General features: G+C 40.8%; 2 protein-coding genes across 2 annotated transcripts; one reads left to right on the top strand and one right to left on the bottom strand.

The window, feature by feature from the left end:
* Positions 1–71: 71 nt before the first annotated feature.
* ajm1 (apical junction component 1 homolog) lies at positions 72–17,483 on the bottom strand. Its single transcript, XM_068574889.1, has 2 exons — positions 17,229–17,483; positions 72–5,382 (listed from the first exon to the last, which is right to left on the bottom strand). The coding sequence occupies exon 2, from the start codon at positions 5,326–5,328 to the stop codon at positions 2,050–2,052; it is 3,279 nt and encodes a 1,092-aa protein (XP_068430990.1). The 5' UTR covers positions 5,329–5,382; positions 17,229–17,483; the 3' UTR covers positions 72–2,049.
* A 2,025-nt stretch (positions 17,484–19,508) lies between these two features.
* On the top strand, positions 19,509–21,879 carry LOC137783467 (major intrinsically disordered NOTCH2-binding receptor 1-like). The gene is made up of 3 exons (XM_068573413.1): positions 19,509–19,655; positions 21,174–21,422; positions 21,688–21,879. Exons 1-3 carry the CDS (start codon positions 19,509–19,511, stop codon positions 21,877–21,879), a joined length of 588 nt encoding a protein of 195 aa, XP_068429514.1.
* The last annotated feature ends 218 nt before the right edge of the window (positions 21,880–22,097 follow it).

The raw sequence follows: 22,097 nt of genomic DNA, 5'->3' as shown, positions 1-22,097 counted from the left end.
GGACTTGGCGGTCTCATATTCTTGGACGGACACCGTGTATTGCACTACACCTCAAGAACAGGTAGACAACCAGAGTTCCCATTCCATTTATTAGATATGTTTTATAAATAGACACACTCAGACACATATGTTGAAAGTATAAAAAATACAAGATTACAGAATTTTCTAGACATTTTAGTGAGGTCTCTTCTTCGTTGTCTTTGACACGTTGTTTTAACTTGAATGACTGACGTAAATTCATATATTTTTTTCTTACACAGCATAGTAGTTTTCACTTTCACAAGTCCATTCATCGAGCAATTTACTATCATCAATGTCATGTTAAAATGATCAGAGAATATAAAACAGTCACATGCAGCCAGCAACTTCTCACTGAATCTGTACAGCACATCCTGACATCCAGTCAACTATTGTGAAATAGTGAAACAGGTTTTCAAATATATATGTACTTCAAGTTTCACTGTACTTTGTCTTACAAATTCTAAGGAAAGCTGAAATCACAAGGGAAGAGGTTGAAATGGGAAACAATGATTAATGATAGGGGAAAAACAGCTTTTTTTAACTGTTACCGAGGACTGATTGACTAATGCTCCTTCACGTCTTCAGGATGTGTCGAGTCAATGGATAAATAGGCGCAAACCATATTTAAATAGTTTTGATATTAGCATACAATATGTTTCAGCTACACTTCAAATCATCACCAGTGTGCTGGCAGGGAATTTGGGATTTAGGACGCTACAAAAACAAAATCAGTGCATGTATCTTGAGAGACGAGGCAACGTGGCTGAGTTGCATTGATACATTTCCAAAAATTCTGCAAAACAATGAATGAGCAATGCAAAGGTTCTCATTTGCTAAAACCAAATAGGACAATATAAATCACACATGTAATAAACCTAGTGCAGCACAAATACACAACTAATGTCTTCTCAAGCTTTAATGTACCATATAGCTACTGTGCCACATCTGGCTCCCCTTGTTCTAAGGACAATAACTCCTGCTGCTAATTCATATATATTTTTTGTTTGTAAATATATCTAAAAAATACAACTCATCAACTTCAGTGTTATAGGAAATTGCATGATTTACTTTGTATTACACTGAGTGTTGTTGTTGTCACTCTCTCTATTCACAGTGTTTAAAACTGAACAGTACAGGCCGTCGCCTACTGTGTGGCTGGTAACTGACACCATTTCAATAGCAACTGTGGAGGTCGCTTTCAATGTCAGTAGTGCTCCAGTAATTGTAAAGAGCAAATTCAAAGAACTACTGAACTGAGCTTGAATTTCTCCAGAGTACGCTATTAAACTCAAAGAGGAAAATATAGTACTTCTACTTCAGCGACAATACGATTTTGTGCCTGTTTTTATAGATGTTTAAATAGCACAACTATCACTTTTTCAGCTTTCATTATTTTCTCATAATGTACTTTGCCCTAAAACAGTTTATCACAATTTCAGCAAAACTTTCTTTAAAGATGTGTATGATAATATAATATAATTTGATATAATAACTGAAACAACTCCTAAAGGAATGTGGTACTTAAGTCATGAAGCAACTTTGCATAGAAAGTATTTATGTAGCTAAGAAAATAATGTTTAATATTTTCTGTATAACCACTTAAGTCGCTTATGAAAAATATGTTATACTCACAGAAATGAACTCTCTCATTTATAGAGGCTACATTTAAAAAAAACAAATATTGCTAATGATTTGCACAAATTAAAATACCATAATGTCAGTTTAGGTAACCACTATCAAAAGGAATGTGTGTGTAACATATTAAATGACCAGGATACAGACAAATTACTTGTGGATAAAAAGTATGTGCTTGTTAAAAAGATTAAAACAAATAATGTACTGTACCCATTCTGCACATGACAGGATATATTCTGAAAAAGAATAATACTGATCTAGCAGACATGAATATATCTCATTCTGATAACAAAATACGTATCTACAAATGCTTGTAATTAGATTGATATATATAAATATGTTTAACAATATATATGTATTTCTATACATATATATTTACAACAAAAGGTGCACTTAAATAATGTCATCAAGAAGATGCGGGGTGCCGACCCAGTCCAACGTCCTGGGCTCAGAGGCAGCCATAATCATGCACATAAATTGTTTACCAGTCCTCTTATCGATAGGATAAATAGTTGTGGGTGTAAACCTTCGGTTACTTTCCACAAACTCACAGAGCTGCTGATAAACCTGTGGGTATTCATGGCGTAGGAAAACCCCTCGAATCCTTAACTCCCGTTGTATATTTATAAAACAGATTTCCCTGGCCTTCCTGCCTTCCTCCCCCTCTTTGTCGATATCTGCTGTTCCAGGGGGCGGGGTGAGGATCAGCGTTTCCATGTCACTCTCTTTCTTTTGAACCTTTCTCTCAGGGCTAAAGGAAGCCAGTGCAACCTTTGCATATTTTCTGACAGTTGGAGCTTCGTTTCTTGGAGATGGTCCCTCAGGCATCTGGTCACCAACAGCAATGGATACATTCAAGATGAAACATTCGTTAGGGTCGTACTCTGTACCAGCTTCCTGTAGCTCCTTACAGTATTCCCCGAGGTTGTCCTTGAAGCTTTCAAGCTCTCTGAGAGACAGGTATGTAGGAGACATAAGGAGACTATCCAGGCCATACTGCAGAAATTTACTGGATGACACAGGATTTGGAAAACCAAGGAATAGAACTCCCCTACCTCGAGAAAGGTAGCCAACTTTGGCAATACGGGAGAAGGCTTTGTGGACTTCAACAGTCTCCCGGCAGTGTTTAATGATATGACGGCATATGCTGCCAATTCTGCCGTACAGGCAGCTTTCTTTATGAATGTCCCAGTCTTCTCTGCGGCAGTTACGAGAGCAGTAGTAAGTGTAGCAACTGTGGCAGGATTTGAAATATAGGCAAGCATTGAACAGAGTCTCTGTCCTCCGGCATTTGTTGTTCGAGCACATCATTGTATCGTCCTCATCTGGGCTCTGATCTGGAGAGCACTCATCTGCACTCTTCATTGCATCACTGGCCCCGTCCATGTCTCGAAAAGGATCAGGATTCATTCTTATTGATGTTGGCTGCTTGTCAAGAGGAGGTGGTTCCTCTGTATATGCCTTTGAGCTCTTTCTGGACAGAGATACTGCTTCTTCCTCATCAATTAACTTCTTTAGTTGATCAAGAATGTCCTCACTTGCCCTTCTACTGGGTGGCTTGTAATCAGTTACAAGATCTGCCAGAAGCTCATCAAGTTGTTCAAGGCTTTGCTGTAGTGAGGCATTGTCATGAATCTTCTCTTTGGTTGAGCTTTCGAAGTCGCGCTGACATGGTTCTGGACCCTCGTTGGTTCTGGAGTCAAGAATGTCCCAACTGGCAGACCTTCCTTCAGCCCTATTAAGTTTCCCTGGTCGAATGTCATTATCTGTAATGGTTATCTCAGGAGTGACAAACCAGAGTTTACTATTACTGCCTTTTGATGTCTCTGTTGGGCTTTTGTCAATTAGTGAGCTATCAGACATTGATAAAGCTGCATAGCGTCTTGGTGAACTGGAAAGATTTACTACCACTGGTTGTGGTTTGTCCCCTGTGGCTGCTGTAGGCTTCCTGGAGTCAAGAAGATCATCACAGCTCTGACCCCGCTGTACAGGAATAGGTTGTTCTCTCTCTACACGAGAGTTGAGAATATTGTCCCAGGACCTTGAGTACGATTTTGAATCTGTGCCAATTCTTTGAGGTTCTACACACGGGTTGGCATACCATGGAGTTAACGCAGGCTCTTGACGCACTCTGGTTGGTGTGACTTGAGATACATAAGAGGCAGGATTGGTGGAGTAACCGGATGCTTCTGAGCCATACCAGTCATCTGTTTGTGCCTGAATAACTCTAGCATGTCTTCGGCCCTCTGTGTAATATGCCCTTGCTGGAATATGATGCTCTGGTGGCATTGCATACATGTCGTTGGAATAATATAACCTCGGAGGAGCTGTCTGGATTTGGTAAGACCTTGGATCATCCCCATAAAATATTCTTGTTGGTGGTGTCTGTATGATGTATGGCCCTGGTTCATTTGCTGCAAAGGGTTTGGGATACCCTGTCTGCACAGAGTATGGATAAGGCTCCACCTCAGGATAATAGGGTCTTGTTGTTACAGCATGCACCATCCGAGTCCTTGGATCTTGCACATATTGCACTTTTGGAGTATATGTTTGTCCTGGTGTGTAACGTTCATCATGAAAGCCAGAACTTGGTTGAGGAGGAGCAGTAGTCACATATCTCCCTGGATCATCTGCATAAAAGAACTTGGTTGGCACATTGGGACTGGAATGAGCTCTGCGTTCCCTCCCATAGTAATCACCCGAAGAAGGCATTCTTTGCAAGGGAATCTCCATAGGTTGTATGTAACTATTGGGCATGCTGCGGGAATATTGATGAGCTTGCCTACTCTCTGTGCCTAATGAATCAGTGGGAGTTGGTGTTCTTGAATAGGAGAAATGGCGTGGCACAGTAAGACTCCTCCTCCCCCCACCGTGGTGCCTCTGCCAGGGTATGTCCACATGATGTGTAGCCTGTTTCCGTCCTGAATGATGTAATGGTGCATCATCAGGTTTGATGTCAACACGACATCTGACATGAGGGCTAGTTGCTGGTTTATCCAGCACTCCATCCTCAGAATTCTCAGAAGCATAGAGTGGTGAGTATCTACTGCTGTCACTTGTTTGAGGCTGCAACTTAATAGGATGGACATCATGCATATGAGCCCTAGTTGCTGCGTGGGAGGACTCCCTACGCGGTGATACTTCAGGCCTCCAATGAGAGTCTCTTGGAGCCCTTTGGGACTCCCTACCCTTCCTCCCTGAAGATGAGGACCCTTCAAAAGACACAGGGGTGAGACTAGTCTGGACCCGAGGGGCACTTTTCGACCTGGTCCTTCTTTTTTGTTCAGGGACAATAACTTCACTGGCCATATCTGCAGCCATTGGTTGGGGAGTTAATCTATGGTTGAAAATGTCCGGAGCAGAAAAGCGGTATCTCTGCTGGCGCCCCAAGGCATTCCAGACAACATCTGGGTTGGCTGCATGCCTATCAGCCTTCTTGTATGGGGACTCCATTGAGTATTTGTGTGATTTTGGGTACTCCAATGACCTATAGTCAAAGAAACGGCAGTGCCTCTTATTGACTTTGCTCTTACTGTCCTCCAGTGTGCTGTAATTTATATAATCACATTGTTTGGAAGGTTGCAGTGACTTGTAATGTGAAGAAAAGGGGACCACTTTAATATCTCGATGCACAGTTGATACCAGTATGTCAGGAGGGTCTGTGCGTGTCATCTTAAAGGGACTCCTCTCGTTTTCTCCATCAAGTTTCTTTAATGTTGATGTTTCCTGGAGAGGTGAACAAAGAATTTTTGTTAGTGACAAAATACCAGATAATACAAATTGGTTCCAGCACCTATACACGGAGAATAAATACCATTCAGTATGTCTCTCGACCAACTAGGGCAGGCATATTTAATCAAATTTCAAATATGTATATGATTTAATATACATGTATGTACATATTCAACTTGGCAGGCTTAGTTGTGAAACAAAACAAATTCTGCTTGCAATTATCTTTCATGTAGAAACATATTGACATGTTTGTTAATAAAATAATTGCGGTGTTCTAATTTAAGGGGCGCTGAAAGATTTCTGGGGAACTCTAGTCAGAATATATGTGCTAAATCCTTCAGTGTCATCTAAAGATGTCAATATTTATATCTTAGTTTAAATATTTATATTTAGTTATTAGTAATGTCCAGGATTATGTAGAAACATTAGTGAATTTCCTCAGAATGTTTTGACAGTATTTTTTTCTGGAAAAAAAGCCAATAATCAGTGATGTTATTTGTTCTGTTGAGCAGTCAAGTACTAACTAATACATGGTTAAATTTTACATTTGTTGGGAAACATGTCTCTTAGTTTGCTGAGGTAGAAATGAAATATTTACTTAATTGTAATCTTAATTGTAATTCACAGCTTCTTCACTCCATGCATACTGAATACTCCTGGGTTACTTAAGCTTGGAGGATTTTTTTAAAGAATTAAACACACACACACACACACACACACACACACACACACATATGAGATCTGTATCACATTTTCTTGATGTATTTCTCTGCAACAGCACATTCATTTGAAGGCTGAACTATATTACTCAAATGAGAATGTTGATAATATCTTCAATGATGACAATGTCATCAAAATATGGCCAAATACATCAGTCTAAATTTATTTAGGCATACTTTGCTGATTATTCTTACAATAAGCAATACAGTGGTGGTGTTATCAAGTCTCTTTGTCTTGCAAAACTGCAACTAATCAAGTTAACTTTACATGAGTACATCTTAATGTACTAATGGGCTCTGGTGGCCCACAACTTTGCTTCAATATCAGGTAAATATCTTCAATATCAGGTGCAAATTTTATGAAAATATGAGGAGTTTTTACAACTACCACACTGAGCAATGTTTTTCAGAAGGGAGCTCCATTTTGATTGCATCACAGCATGCGGCAATGTTATACGCATTCAGACAGTTTTGTGAATGTGTATTCAGTTTGGTGCAATTATACCAATAGTGAGGTGTGGAAGTACGCCAAGAGTTGTGGAATGTGCCAGCAAAGAAAAGGGAAAGAAGAAGACGTCTAAACACATCTACAAAAACAGGTTTTTCAAATGATTTTAAGGAGGAAAAAAATGCATTTTAATGAGACCTCTAGCATAAACACAATGTATGCATGTTTGTTTACAAGAAAATTGCTGCTGAGCTTCTAGTTGAAAAAAACTGTATTTAGTCAAGTCTCTATAACCAGAAGACAGGATCAGTGTGAGACTATGAGTAAGGCTTCAGACAAGATTGAAAGCACAGCTTTTTACAAATAACATTTGTGGTATATTCTGTGAGGAGCTCACAAGTACGTATGTATGTTATAATGCATTATCTTGCCCCAACCCATGCTTAAACCTCCTAAATGCAAAGTGTCTGGCTCTGCGTCGCCATCTTTTCAGTGACGACACAGACTAACTCCTGGCTAATACAGGAATGGGCAAAGAGGTGGATCGATGGTAGAGCTCTGGTGAAGCATCAGACCGTTTGCTGCTAGCGACCTTGTCACTTAAAGCGGCTACACCCTCAACTAAACTTAACTTTAAGCCTTGATTTAATTTTAAAAGGTGAGTGTGGTTTAAAAAATTCAAGCCCCTGTACAGTTGTCATATTAGCTGTAGAGACCAAACCCATTTTTGTACCACACTGTTAACGTGGCTTCATTTCTTTGTACCAGATGTTGCTGCTTTGGAGAAATATGCTTCTTAGGTGACCAGCTGCGTATGTGGTGGCACGTAACCCCAAATTTGTCTGAACCCAGTCCCTTCCTATAGCCTGCAGCACACTACAGGGAAGGTTGATTTGTTCTACTTTATTCCCATTTCATTATTCATTTATAATAGTAATCTTAAGATATGGGCGAGGTGTTTTGTATGTGCTGGAACATTTGAAATATTTTTGAACATATGATCTGTTAAAGTTTGAGGATTTATAAACGATTTAAATGAATCATTGATGTGAATAATTGCCTCATGCTAATTTAAAGAGGTCACTTACCCCCCCCCCCCCCCCCCAAAAAAAAAGTCAGTAATGTTGATGGAAGATTAAATGACACATGCCGACAAGTTGATTTACAGGAAAATACATATGCTAAAGCAATTCTGAATTCCTAAGAGCCTTGCTGCATTATAATCCATTCTATTTTGATTGCCATCTGGCCACACATGTTGTGTTCTCCTTTTCAGAAATAAAGACATTAACAACATTAATTGATGCAAAATGTAAAAAAAAGTGTTCGACGATCAACATTTCCTGGGGGAGGAATCGACATTTATGTGTGTCTTCACCAATGTTGGAGCCAAACACTCGCCCTCGGTCAAGGCTCATAGGTCAGCCACCCTTTGGAGGGATGAGGCCTTACATTGGCTTAAGACAAGGATTAGCAAAAGGCAGTAAAAAGCCTTTAATTTGGTGCCAGTCACTAATGACTTTTAGCCCAGTAAATGACAAAGTATACCATTTGGTTCCTCGGATCACACCGACTGCACTCGCTACCACATGAATTTAACCAAGGATTTAAAAGGCAATAGTTTGCATTGCAGAGTGTGCATTCATAAAAGATGCAGTTGAGCCTTATCAGAGAAGAAATGTTGCAATTTTGAACTAGATAAAACGATAATAGATAATGACATTTCAGGATGTCTACAAGCTGTAATAATTCAATGGATCTGTGGTAGAAAGGTTCGTATTATGAATGCAGGAGTTAAAAGACTACTACATTATGATAAAACATACATCTGCTGCAACCTGTGTGAGACCCCCGTAGGAGGAAGAAGCTGACCCAGATTGAGCAACTGGTCGAGCAGACGCTCCGGCCGGAGCAGATGGAGGATGATTATGCTGTTGACATGCTGAAGTCTCCCTAAAATCCTGTGGCAACTGCAGCCCACTTCACGTTTGTAAATGTCCTTTTAAAGGAGTGCAACTGTCACAGAGCAGCAGTAGTTCAATGAAGGTCATGTTCATTTTTAATGTGAACAAAAAACCTACAAGTCTTTCTCCAGTCTCCATAATGTGACCATATGGGCTGATGGTATTCACAGCATGGTGATACTGTAAGTACCATCAGCCCATATGGTCACCTTGTGGTGAAATGGTTTGATTCCCTATGCTCAATCAGATACTTTATTGCCACTTCACTCAGACCAAGATGATGTGACATGACTATTAGTTAGTACTCACAGGTGTTCACTAGAAGTTTGTGGTGCGATGATGAGCAATAGAATATCAAAAAATGTTTTTGAAGAACACCCCTTCAAGGCTCAGAATGTTCCTTTAAAACGGTTCTTGTTTTGTTATTTGCAGGAAACACTTTGAGAATATTTTTTTGACAATAACCACCAATTTTAATTGTGGTGCAGATTCTCTTTTATTATTATTATTATAATTCTTTATTTATCCCTCAGTGGGGACATTATTCTCTCCATCTTACATTTGACCCTTCCTTAGTGATTAAGGAGCAGTGTGCTGCTGTGAAGCACTGGGTCTTCAGTGTCTTGCTCAAGGACACTTCAACATGAAACTATGGAGAGAACAGGGATGAACCTCTACCTCGTGGATTCAGTACGACCTCTTCCATGAGCTATAGGACAACTTCACAAAGTACAAAAGTACAAAATACACAGACATAAAACGTCATTAATAAATACATGGCGATATGCCTGTACTTACATGGAAATGTTTATGTTACGCCGTTGACAGGTTACGATGCTCATGCGCGACTCGATTCTTGCTAAAAGTCTACCTCTGTGAGGTCTTTTCTGCTGTGGCGTCTCAAAACAAAATATAGATCTCAGCTCAGGATTAAGCATGAACTGAGAGCGGCCATATCAAATCGACAACCCTGTTTATAAAATATGTTCAGAGGAAGCAGCTCACTGCAGCGACTGATGCTGATACAACCTGATGCTCACACATCTGCTCATTCTGTTTTGCACAGGTTGAACCTTATCGTTATTATCTTGAAAATATATTCGGTGGATATATTTGCTGGATAAAACTTTATTTGCACAGTTTTTGTCAGATGGAGCAATCTGGTCTGGATGAGGAGTCACAAAAGGACCATTTTGTCACAATGTTGTTGGGGCGGTGAGGTCCGAACGTTGTTCTGCCTCTAAAGTGGGCCAAGACAGAACAAGTCTGAGAACCAATGCTGTGAATAAAGAGAGAGAGAAAAATTAAATAACTTCAACCTTAGTTTTAAAAGGGTTTTCTAAATAATATTTCATGTTATTTGAGGATGGTCTGTGACGGGCCGACGCCTCTCAGCCACAGATGGCTGCATGGAGTGAGTGTTACTCTGCCTTCACACTGTCTGTCAGCTCTCCTGGAAGTGGCCTGGAGGCAGCTCAGATGGTGTGCACATGACATCACAGAGTAAAACATGCTGTTACTAATATGTCTTGTTTCCATAAAGCAAGTAAAATGTTGCTTAAGTCAGTAAAAAATTACAAGGAAAACAAATGAACTTGTTTAGGGATCGGTGTAATAGAAGTGTAACGTAGTCTTACTTCTGGTCAGTGATCATAGTGAGCACTGTTTTTTGTATGGTGCATTGTGGGTATTTGCTATGGAGCTGCTCTCAGTGCACTGCAACACTGCACCACTGGCACTGTACACCCTAGAAATTGTCTCTCCGGGCAGAACTAATTCAAGCTCTCTAGACTCCCCCTCCCCCAACATCAAGATCCAACGCTACACACTGAGTGAGTACTCTAACCCTCTCACCCGGTTACCGTGATGCATTTACACTTTCACAATATGGTACAGTGACAAAGACCATCGGGAGAGAACATATTTAAACGTCAGAGGTGTTAAAAATGACCAGTTTGTATGATGTTTTGTCAGAATATGTCTCAAGGCAAAAGTGTTTCTACTTGTTCCAAATGGCAACACTGAAGGGAAATATGATCAGAACCCAAAGACTGAATTCTCTGTCCAACAGGGACGGTCACGGAGGGAATGGAGCTGTGGTTATTAAAACAGGAGGTTTTAATAACCACAGCTAAAGTCACTGAACACAAATCTATATTTTTAGAAGATGAGAATAATATAATATCATGTTTTTTGGGGAACATAACTTACATCTGAATAAACTGAATCTATAAACATTTTATAAAAGCTTTCAGTCATGTTTTTTTATTATTATTTTAAATCCAGCCCTTATTGTAACTGAAATGAAAGCAGAACATGTATTTATTGTTAGAGTATTTATTATTTATAATTCCTCCAAGTCAATTTGAAAACTGATGATGAATATTGTTAAGATATTATTCAACAGAACTTCATTTTTTTGTTATTTGAAAGTCTGTTGTTGATGCAGACGTTAATACAACTGCAAGCCTACTTCAATAATCATGGGACTAAATCCAGACCTTTATGAGGAATATGTAATATCCCTGTATTAGAAAGCTGTATTTTAAGCTCAGTGGGATCAAGATGACGTAACGCTTGCAGTGATTTCTATCAAGAGGGCAAAATGCTTGCATGAGGTGTACCAAGACCATACATTGCTTGCAGAAAGGTATATTAATGCCACTAATGCTATGCCAAAGAACACTAAACAGCACGGCCAGAGAAAGGAAAGAAAAACATGTCTTCCACTATGTTGTTGCTCGTATCACAAATTAGGTCACATGTCATTCTCCTGCTCATACGGCTGGCACAGTAAGTCAGGCGAGTTACTATACACCCTGTGTCAAAGAAAGGCAGTGATACTTAGCAACAAGCTAAGAACCGCTAGCAACCTCCATTATAATTCTGTCAGCGAGCTGTGCTTTGTTAGTGTTCTGTCGGCCATAGCGCTGCTGATAAAGAAGCTGTTAGTTGAGGGTCAAATAATAATTGGGCCTTTCAAGCATGAGAGGATATGAAATTGCCTTATTAAAGTCCCTTCAGCAGCGGGCCAGTGGAGTGTAAGTTGGCTTCAATCGTATCCATTCTGAAGTGCGAGCATGTCTTTACATCTCTCTACCACAACACCTCACACCAGTTCAACTTTGGTGCAAAAGTAAACCAAATATAATACAACACAAAGGCCAAAAGTGACTGGGAGAATGATAACATGGAGAGTTAAAGTGCTTTGAGTGGTGTATATATATATATATATATATATATATATATATATATATATATATATATATATATATATATATATATAACGCGGAGCTGCCTTGTGGTCTTTTTTTTGCCTCTTCTGATTGCTGTATGATGGTATTTATCCTTTTTAAATACCATCAATATATGGTATATTGTATATATAAATACTATATATATATATATATATATATATATATATATATATATATATATATATATATATATATATATATATATATATATAAATATATATATATATATATTGTTTCTATCACAAAGTCATTGACATACAGGACCACATGATGAAATGTATTTTATTGACAGGTTCACAGGTTTTCCTGCTCTCAATCTGTTTGCTTTTGTCTTATGATTGTTCCTGATTCCACGAGCCTCGAGTGTCCGTGGCTCAGCCTCCTGACACCATTACAAGGGAACTGACTATCTGACTCTTCAGCTCTATAAACGACGTGTCCTGCTCCATTTCCTGCCTCCATTTGCAATGTGTCTGATGCAGAGGCAGCTGTAGTTCACTCGCCCAGAGACGCTCCATGCTTCAGCTGCATTTTCCTGGATGGCCTGTGATCTAAATCTAGATTTAGTAGAGAACACGGGCCATCCAGTCCAACATCATATTGGCCAGAAACACAAGTTAAGTCTGAAAGATTAGACGTGTCTTGCTTTTGTGTGACAGCTGCCCTTCTTTTCTTCATCACACACGGATCTCCCTAAACATTGACGTCAGGAGAGATGTAAAATCTTGAAATACCCCATAAACTACGTCTGTGTCTAAAATGATAAAACAAGCGGTGTGTATTACACATCATACCCTAAGATATGCTGCATTGCTTCACTTTTAAGGCCCTGGAAGGTTTTTTGAGGCAATTCTCCTTCATATTCCTTTGCAAATGATATATTGTATGAGATCTCATTACGAGATCTCGCTGTGGCATTGAGTTATGTACGTGTCAGATTATTTAACATATAAATATGAAATGTTTCATATGTTTTTTAAATAATTGGTTTCTACGATATCTGCACAAAAGCTAGTGAAACATCCGGCTAAGGATAGGAAAAGATTGTGCTTGTGATTTGTGGCGGAACACTTACTTACATCTCCTGAACGAAACATATTGAATATACCTGTCCACCAACACACTTCTGCTTTGAATAGTTACCTTTGGCTCATGTTTTTTTGTTTTTCTTGGTTGGTTGTTGGGGGGTAAATCCGGCAACTGAAGCAGTTGGTTGAAAGTGGTTGCGGTTAATGAATAGCGGTGGCTTGTTAAGCAGACCCACCAGATGGTTTGTTACTCAGAACATCTGAGAAGCCGTCGTTGGAAACTGTTTGGAAAAAGGCAGTGACTTCAAAAAATAATACTTGGCAGGGGATTTGATGAACCATCTGTCAATCAAACTCCTACTGAAGCCAAACAGGAGATGAGCAAAAACATCTTTCCCATCGAGAAAACACTTCACTGCCGTTTTCTCTCTTTCTCTGGTCCGTGATTCTCGAGTGATCTCGTGATATTGTGAGAATCTACTGCTGTGAAAGGTAAATGGATTGTTCCAGGATCTGGTTTCCCCTCATGAAAGTCAGATGTACTCTAAGCTCATTTACCTCCTATGTGTGGAGGGAGGGGTGTCTCCACATAAAAGACACGCTTTCCTCCAACAGGACTGAACTGCACATGATCACTTCCTACCAACGTGATCTGTAGGGACACCCGGCGGGTTAATGTGGCGCTCTTCGCCCCACAGGTAACGATTATTCTCATATCATCTCAACATGCATGTATGTAAAGCCCAGCACACAAGAGCTGACATGAGTCCAGACCTTGGAGAAGAAACAGGCAGAATAATTGGCAGCCAGCCAGAAAAAGTGAAGCTGTCTGTTTCCTTTCTTTGTATTCAAGTGATGAATATATAAATGAAGATAAGATGGTCTAATCTGCATAAGAAATGAAGAAAAGCAACAAAAGAAAATTGGTTATGATAATCATCCTCTTAGAGATCCATTTGACTCGGCAGCTGTGATTACTAAAAGACATTTCCACTGTCTTATGAATAGTTTTCTTAAATAGTGCTGTCATTGCTGAGCTGGCATGTTTGCTTGTTTACCCTGCGCTAAGCTAACTAGTTAGCGTAGTGCTAGTGGGCCACGAGACAGCCAAGCAGAAGCTCCATTGCATGCCGTGGACTGACTGAGGACACACACACACACACACACACACACACACACACACACACACAGGCTGCAGCAAACGTTTGGGTGGTTGAAAAATGTATTATGTGCATTCCATGATGGTTATAGATTTTAATTTCTCCCTTTGTCAGATTTGGTGCGAGACAAAAAACATTCCCTGAAGCCCGATGCTGACGACACCACTGCTCCAACTTACATGCGATAAAGTAAACTCTAAAAAACAGAGACAGCTACGGTCAACTCATTAGACAGAAGCTGCAACTAATAATATCTGCAATCATTTCTCTTCTGCACATGATATTCCTTCTCCAAAGAGGGCGGGATGATCAACCTCCTTCAAGTAGGCCGCAATGTAACATATGAAGAATCCTGTTGACGCTTCAGCAACATGCTAAGCCTTTATCTGGGTTTTGCATCAGCAGGGGGAAAAGAACTGAGATGTAATGATCTATGAGTTGGGAAAGTCTGACAAAATATAGAATATATGCATTATGCTCTAATTATTTGTTACTGTTGATGTGAGGAAGAAGCCAGACCCTGCAGACAGGGTTTAAATGCAGCAGTGTCGAGGCCGCTATAATCCGCAGCTCCTCAAAGCGCTTCAGAAGTGACTGCATGGCAGGTGTGTGTGGAAGACTTAGACACATCTGTGAAGACAGCAGACTGTTCAGAAACCTGAAAAGGCTCACTGAAGTCCAAGAAGATATAAATACCCAGTTTACTCAATGTTCGCCATAAACATCCAACATTTGATCAAAGACAAGCGTGTGCTTATTAGTGTGCACGGATTCATCTATTTTCGCAGCAGTGAATCATAGTAGATGCTACTTTTGGAGCCTTGTTTTACTATGCCGCCTTACTTTGCACATTAGTCCTGAGCGTCTCGATTGCTGCAGAATCTGGTTCAGCCTTTAATGTTACTGGTCAGGATACGTTGCAATAACGCTGGTGATCCTTTGACTTATTTTGTGCAGTACTAATAAGCAAAAGTTCTCATGTTAACGTGCAAAACTAAGATGGAGATTGTGGTAAAGCGTTCAATATCGTTACATTAACATTGTCATCACCAGCATGTTAGCGTGCAAAAATTAGCATACAACTGAATCACTGGACGCGTGGCTGCACGGCACATCGCTTCCGCATCCACATTTCAATGTGCTCATGTGTCGTAGCCCACTGCAGGATGTGCAGCGTCAGCAAATACACCCAAACACATCAAACTGCGGATGGAAAAAAAACATTTGCACGGTTCTTCATTTGGTTCCTAATAATTACCTACAGTGGTCGGCCTGCCAGTGTCTTGATAAACTGTATTCATTTTTACACTCCTCATCGGGGTCCACGCAGTCTGCCCGGGGTTTCAAGCTACGTTTGACATTTGTGATGTGCACAAAACCATCATTCATATCTATTTGTACAACCAACATTTGATGCATTGAACCTAACTAAAAATGTAGGGTGAATATTTTTGTATTTTCGTCATACATCACATAAAATGAAATTTTGTAATGTCCATTTTTTTCCAGTATCACGCAGCCCTAACAGGAAGATAGCCTCTACAAACATGATGACAGCTAGCTTCAGTAGCTTGAAAAATAGCATGATGGCACTGTCGCTGCTGTAAACTCCAATTTAGCCATCGCAAACCTGAGCACCTCCTCCGCTCTCCTCAGGGCTGTATATCAGCAAGGAGAGAGAAGCAGAGCAGCCGGAGGCCACCGGGCTACTCCAGTCATTGTCTGTAGCCATGTTAGCATGATAGCATTGGACGTTACCATTAATTAGTGTTAGTTCTAAAGTATGGACTCTATGCCACAATGGCCTTGAGATTTGGGCTGATTTAAAAACAGTAGACATTGTACAGAGCTATTTTCAACCATTGTTATAAATTTGGTAAGAAATGTCAAAATGAAAAGCAACACGGATGTGTTTTGTTAAAGTTCCCACCTTTAGTCTATGGCAAAAGAAACGCCTGTTCCGGTTGCAGTTACTCTTTAAACTTCCTGTCACCACATCAATAATTTCACCTTAAAGTTCTTTTTTTGGCACCTTCAGCGGGTCTTCCTTTTCTTAAACTTTAAGAAAGTGAATGGTAGGAAACGGAGAGGAGAACAAACTAAAAAGATCACTGTAAGGGGTCGACTTGATGTTTGTAGGTTTATGTTGGTTTCTGCAGCTTCGGAGAACATCCCCATGTTGCCCCCATGTTGGGCCCCATGTTGGGCCCCATGTTGGGCCCCATGTTGGGCCCCATGTTGGGCCCCATGTTGCCCCCATGTTGGGCCCCATGTTGGGCCCCATGTTGGCTGAAGCAGAGCCTCCATTGGGCTCAGTGTATTGAATTAAATACAAAAAGATAGGGCTGAAATGCTTATAATCTTATCTTATAACCAAAAGTACGAAGTGTAATTATTCCGTACCAGGAACAGCAAAGATGTGGTTTGCTGCGCTACAATATTTCATATCATTATAAGCTGAACAGCAGTTTTCAACATCGCACATATGTATATATATGCACATATGTACAATGATTAGTAAATTATTGGGATAACTCATTAATAATTAAAGTGGAAAATGTAGGCATATGGGCAGCTATTAAAGAAGTTCTTAAAATTCCTCCAAAGTTATACTATTACACAAATGTGAATTAATGTAAGGTTGGAGTTATAGTTACAAACAGATATACATTATAATGTATTTAATCCATCCGCCTTTCTGTCTGTCTGTCTGTCTGTCTGTCTGTCTGTCTGCACACGTACTGCGGCCTCTACAACTCTGCAACATCTGGCTGAGGTTTTCCTGCCGGTGTCCTCGCCTCGTGCAGCCTCGGTTAGGGGCCCGTCTCTCTCTGACACAACACAGCGCGATGCATCAGACCGAGCGACGTCGCATTGATGCGCTGAGCTAGCAAACACTGCGTAGTGCTGCTGCCTGGAGCCAACATCGAGCACCCAGCATCCAGCATCAGCATCCTGATGAGGATGATGTCAGCGTTCGAGGATCGGGAACACTTTTGTCCAACACCGGATGGCGATGTGCCGCGTCCTGCTGAGCTCAGAACACGCGACCACAAACACAACGTCATGCTTTTAAAAAAATATATTTTTTGCAGAAGCTCCGAATGGTTAAATGCATATTTCAATATGTGCACAGAAACGGAAATAGATATGCACAATCCATTAAATCCACACGGTGAGGAATCTGTGTCTCCATCGCAGCGACGTCAAATGAGGTGTAAGTCAAGAGCAGCGAGGGAGCCCGCATGAAGCCCCGCGTCTTACCGCATCATCCGGACTGCCAGCCTCTGCTGATCCATTCCTCTTCCCCGTCAGGGATGCGACGCGAGGAAGAGCGGTAGTGGGTTCCCAATGACGACATCGGACATGTGCAAAAGGTAGAGCTGCAATATCCGCCTGGTCAGATTCCCCGGAGCTTCTTCTTCTCCTCCTTTACGCTACATCGTTGGCGGATTCTGCGCAACCCCGCTGCACCATCCACACTACGTGTCCGTAACCACAACCCTCACACACCCTCTTCTCGCTCTCCCTCCCTCTCTCCCTCCCTCCCTCTCTCCCTCTCTCCCTCTCTCTCTCTCTCCATCACGCCTGCAGCATTGACACCGCGCGCTTTAAAGCTCCGCCAGGCTGTGATTGCCTCCGTCCTCCATCTGTTTGACTGTGACCAACATATTTCCATCAGGGAAATCTGGCTTTCGCATTTATTCTCTTATCAGGAAGAAACATATTTGCAGATTTGCAGAGCGGTGGCCCTCCATGACCTTGCCCTCAGCGCCGCCGTCAGGATGTTGTGTGTTCTGCATGTTGTGTGTGATGAATGCTCATTTTAAGTCAAAGGTCGTCTTAGTCTTCTCTGACTGTATTTGTGTTTGTGATTATTTGATTGGTGCTTACAATGTTTTTTGTATCCTCCGCTCATATGCTCCAGTTATTAAAAAAAAAGCGTTTCCAAAGATTCTCTCTCTCTCTCTCTCTCTCTCTCTCTCTCTCTCTCTCTCTCTCTCTCTCTCTCTCTCTCTCTCTCTCTCTCTCTCTGAGGTTACACTTTTAGCCCTTTCTAACAGATTTCTGCATATAAATAAATATGCATTTATATGGTCATATGGTCGATCGATTAAATGAGATCAAACTTCAACACCTTTTCGGTTTAAAACGCGTTTTCAGTGACTCTTCATGTCTTCATGTATGAATTGACCGGTAAGGGTCCAACATGTTGTCAACGTATTCAATAAATTGCTTTGATCCAAAGTGCTTATTATGGATTTTAATTACTTTTTATTGTGTTTTTTTCTGACATCTGAAGTTTATCTGATTAATTATGTTCATTAAAGTCCTGCAAAAAATGGCAAAATTGCACAAAATAGCTTTTTCCTGGTGGTTTTATGGTAGAAGCTTTTTTTTTATGTCTCCACATGTTACAAATGTCACAATGATCTATGTGACACTTACTGCGGGAGATACTGGTTTATAACCAGTAGAGGGCGCTATTCAGTCATTTGATACCAAGACGCATCCTTTAGGTCTGATGAGTGCCAAACGCCAAGTTTGGTTAGTTTTTGAGCACCTTTGAGCCACTAATAAATATTCATAAACACCACAGCTTCTGTAGAGCTTTCAGTCAATGTAACACATATTCATACTTCAGAAGCTGGAACCATGACATATTTAGCATTTTTGCATCAAATAATTATAGTGGAGGACAGTATGTACAATATTTTAATTTGCATTGTAGTGGAGAAGAAGTATAATGTAGCGTGAAAATAAAAAAAAACACTCTGGTAACGCAAACACCTCACATTTGAACTCAAAGCCTGTAAAAAAATGTTTTGAGGAAGATTACCAACAATCTTCCTGAGGTGAATGAAGTGATTCATTGTAGGCTTTGTGCCTCTGGATTGAGCAGCTTTTGGAGCTCGTGCTGCTCACTACTGTCACTGGAAAGAGTTCACTCGGCTGGGTTTTTAGGTTGAATTCCTATTTTTTAAATCTAGCGTATTTTTGCTATATTCTCATGATTACTAACGCAGCTTGAATTGCAGTACTTGAGTACATTTACACAGTTACTTTGAACCACCAGCAGATTTTAGATGGGTAGATATACACTTCATTTTTATTAATTTGTTAACAATTTGGTTTTCATAATACAGTCCTCAGGTGACTGACAGAGATGTTGCTGATGTAAACTAAGTCACTGGGTCTCCATCTCCCTCTCTCCCTCCCTCTCTCTCTCTCTCTCTCTCTCTCTCTCTCTCTCTCTCTCTCTCTCTCTCTCTCTCTCTCTCTCTCTCTCTCTCTCTCTCTCTCTCTCTCTCTCTCTCTCTCTCTCTCTCTCTCTCTCTCTCTCTCTCTCTCTCTCTCTCTCTCTCTCTCTCTCTTCTCAGCTCCAGGCTCTTAACGCTCAGGTTTGGGTTACACACACCTGCAAGTGATACAGGCCGATGCATATCTTGCTCTTCATGAATTATTACAGAGCCGGTGACTTGTAGTGAGCGTGTGCATCCAGCCGGCAGGTGAAGCGTTCAGTGTGGACGGAGCAACTCAGAGATGGACATCTCTGTTCTGCCCAACAACAACCACCCGGACAAGTTCCTCCAGCTGGACGTCGGGATGCTGCCGGCCACACACGGCATGTTCCAGGTCGGGGCCGTCATGTCCAGTCAGAAGCACTGGCAGAACCGAGTCTACTCCCAGGTATGGACTAAATATCACAGTGTCATCTCTCTGCATGCTTATGTCTCGTGTCTCTCCCCTTTGACATGAATAGCTGTATTTGGTTCCTTAAAAATTGATTCCACATGACAACCCAATGCAAAGACATGATTCGTGGCGTGCGTTTGGTCCGCATGAATGATCTTTGAGCAGAGATCATGATCACCAACTGCAGCGGCGTGGAGATAGTGGGCCTGAAACAAGAGAGCAGGACAGTGGTGCATTCAGTATTGATCCAGAGGATCCACAGGACACATATCTAATATGTGATCTAGACGTGTAATGGAAACAGAGGGAGGGTCGCCCTTACAGTGGGAAAGGAAAAAGAACTAAGGGGTCCAACCTCTAAAAGTTTGTCCGTACAACATACAACACCATCTTTCCTTAGACCCTGGTCATTGGATTTCTTATATGTCTAAGGGAATTTGCACCACTAAAGTACAACATTAACTAAAGTCACTTTTACACCAGGGGCCTGTATCACAAAGTTATACTCAGATCAGAGATCCTGGATATGAATCCAGCTACTAGTGCGTTCATGGGAAAATTATTCCTAATCAACATCATCAAAATCGTAAATGAGTGTCTAAAACCAAAAAGTGATATTCAACGAGGTGAACTGTAAACAATAAAATTTATAATAATAGAAGTAAGGTTAGAATAAGTGTACACACTATTATGAATTTGCATGGTCGAATCATGACGCACTCAGCCCCTGGGCATGCCTACCACCTCCCCTACAAGGGAACAAGTCACACAGGCTTTGTAGTAGTTTAGCTTCATTTAGTCTCTTTGTAGTAGTTTAGCTTCTCTTTGTACTCATTTAGAGTCTATTTGAAGTTTTTTAGCTTCTCTTTGTCGTCATTTAGAGTCTCATTGTAGTTGTTAAGCTTCTCTTTGTTGTAGTTTAGCTTCTCCTTGTAATCATTTAGTCTCTTTGTAGTTGTTTTTTTTTGGGCTCTGACACGGCATGTTCAGGAATCCATTCATGTCAATATGTGATACAATGAAATTTTTTATCTCATAGACATGAATTAATGTAATATATCTGCTAAAACAAAATGGAGCAAAAGGAAAACTGTAATTTCTTAAAATAGGTCACGTATGTAGTAAATGTGCAGTTATAGTCCAAATGGCCAGAGGAAAGGTTTTACATTTCCCTATTGCTCCAAAGAGGAAACTCCTACAACAACCACAATAGTCCTAATGTTGCTTTTAAAATCACTGAGGCACTTTTATTCTGATAAAAGACAACGATTTTATTTCCTAATACTGTATCATCATAACACCTTCTTCTGTTATTCTGAGCTGCGGTGACGGATAAGCGTATAAAAGCATTGATACGGTCAAAATAAAAGCAATTAAAGCGGAAATAAAATGCAGAAATCATGGAGATTATGTATTTGATGTATTCTGGTTTAGTATTTGTGTCTTCAGTGTCTTCTCTTTGTCTAAAGGAAGTGTGGTGAGAATTGAATTGCTCCCTCAATGTCTCCACAGAGAGGGCCCAGGGTGAAGACGGAAAGCTGGTCTCCTCCATCCCCAGAGGCCACTCCCGTGGCGTTTGAGGACCGGTACCTGGAGAAGCACATCACACCCGTCACCCTGAAGTCCAACATTAAAAGGAACCCTTTGTTCATGGACATGACAGCGATGGAAACAGTGGACAACAAGAAGTCCAAGCCCTCCTGGACCGTCAGGGAGTACGACACACAGACAATCCATGGGAACCTCGCTGATTATTTAAAGGTGATTTGTGCAGCAGAGGAGAAGCTGTGGACGGTTGACGGGACAGATGGGTGTAAAAAACTAAGTCAGAATGGAGGACAGCTGAATGGAGGACAGCTGAATAGATAAAGGGATACACATTGTAGATTGTTTGATGCATTTTTTTATATTGTGAATTTACACAACTGACCCCCACGGGACCCAAAAGCTCCAAGCGATGCACAGCAGTATGAATATGAAAAATGTATGGCGATTCCCATTTTTATTTTCTTTGCAGGAAGAAGAGAAGACTCCGAGAGACCTAGACTTTTGGCTCGAGGATCTCTACACACCGGGATTTGACTCTTTACTGAAGAAGAAAGAAGCGGAACACAAGAGAAAAAGACTTTGTAAAATCATGTCTGTAATGCTTTTGTCTGTTTGTGCCGTACTTATTGTAATCATAGTGCCAGTTGTGGTTCTACAGAAGCAAAACTGATTGATGAAGACCTTGCCAGTGTACAGTACCGCGCAACTGTTACCACTTCTTCATAAAGCGGTGGTAACAAATCGTTCTCATTATATTCTGAAAGAGGATGAGACAATTCTTAATGGACATGTTTTGTGTACACAGCTGGGGACCACAGCATATTCCACAGTAACCTGGCAAGTAGTCGTTGAAACATCTAGCTCTGCACCGACATCCTGGAAGTGACC

The sequence above is a fragment of the Clinocottus analis genome, unplaced genomic scaffold, assembly GCF_023055335.1.
Source record: "Clinocottus analis isolate CAN_PGR_092001 unplaced genomic scaffold, fCliAna1.0.p SCAF_13, whole genome shotgun sequence".
Classification (NCBI taxonomy): domain Eukaryota; kingdom Metazoa; phylum Chordata; class Actinopteri; order Perciformes; family Cottidae; genus Clinocottus; species Clinocottus analis.
This window is presented reverse-complemented; position numbering and strand designations above follow the sequence as displayed.

Excerpts from the sequence above, each read along its gene's own strand:
- ajm1 (XM_068574889.1), bottom strand. The coding sequence starts at position 5,328 with ATGACACGCACAGACCCTCCTGACATACTGGTATCAACTGTGCATCGA.
- LOC137783467 (XM_068573413.1), top strand. The coding sequence starts at position 19,509 with ATGGACATCTCTGTTCTGCCCAACAACAACCACCCGGACAAGTTCCTC. Across the intron at positions 19,656-21,173 it reads AGAACCGAGTCTACTCCCAG|AGAGGGCCCAGGGTGAAGAC; the intron begins GTATGGACTAAA and ends ATGTCTCCACAG. Across the intron at positions 21,423-21,687 it reads ACCTCGCTGATTATTTAAAG|AAGACTCCGAGAGACCTAGA; the intron begins GTGATTTGTGCA and ends CAGGAAGAAGAG.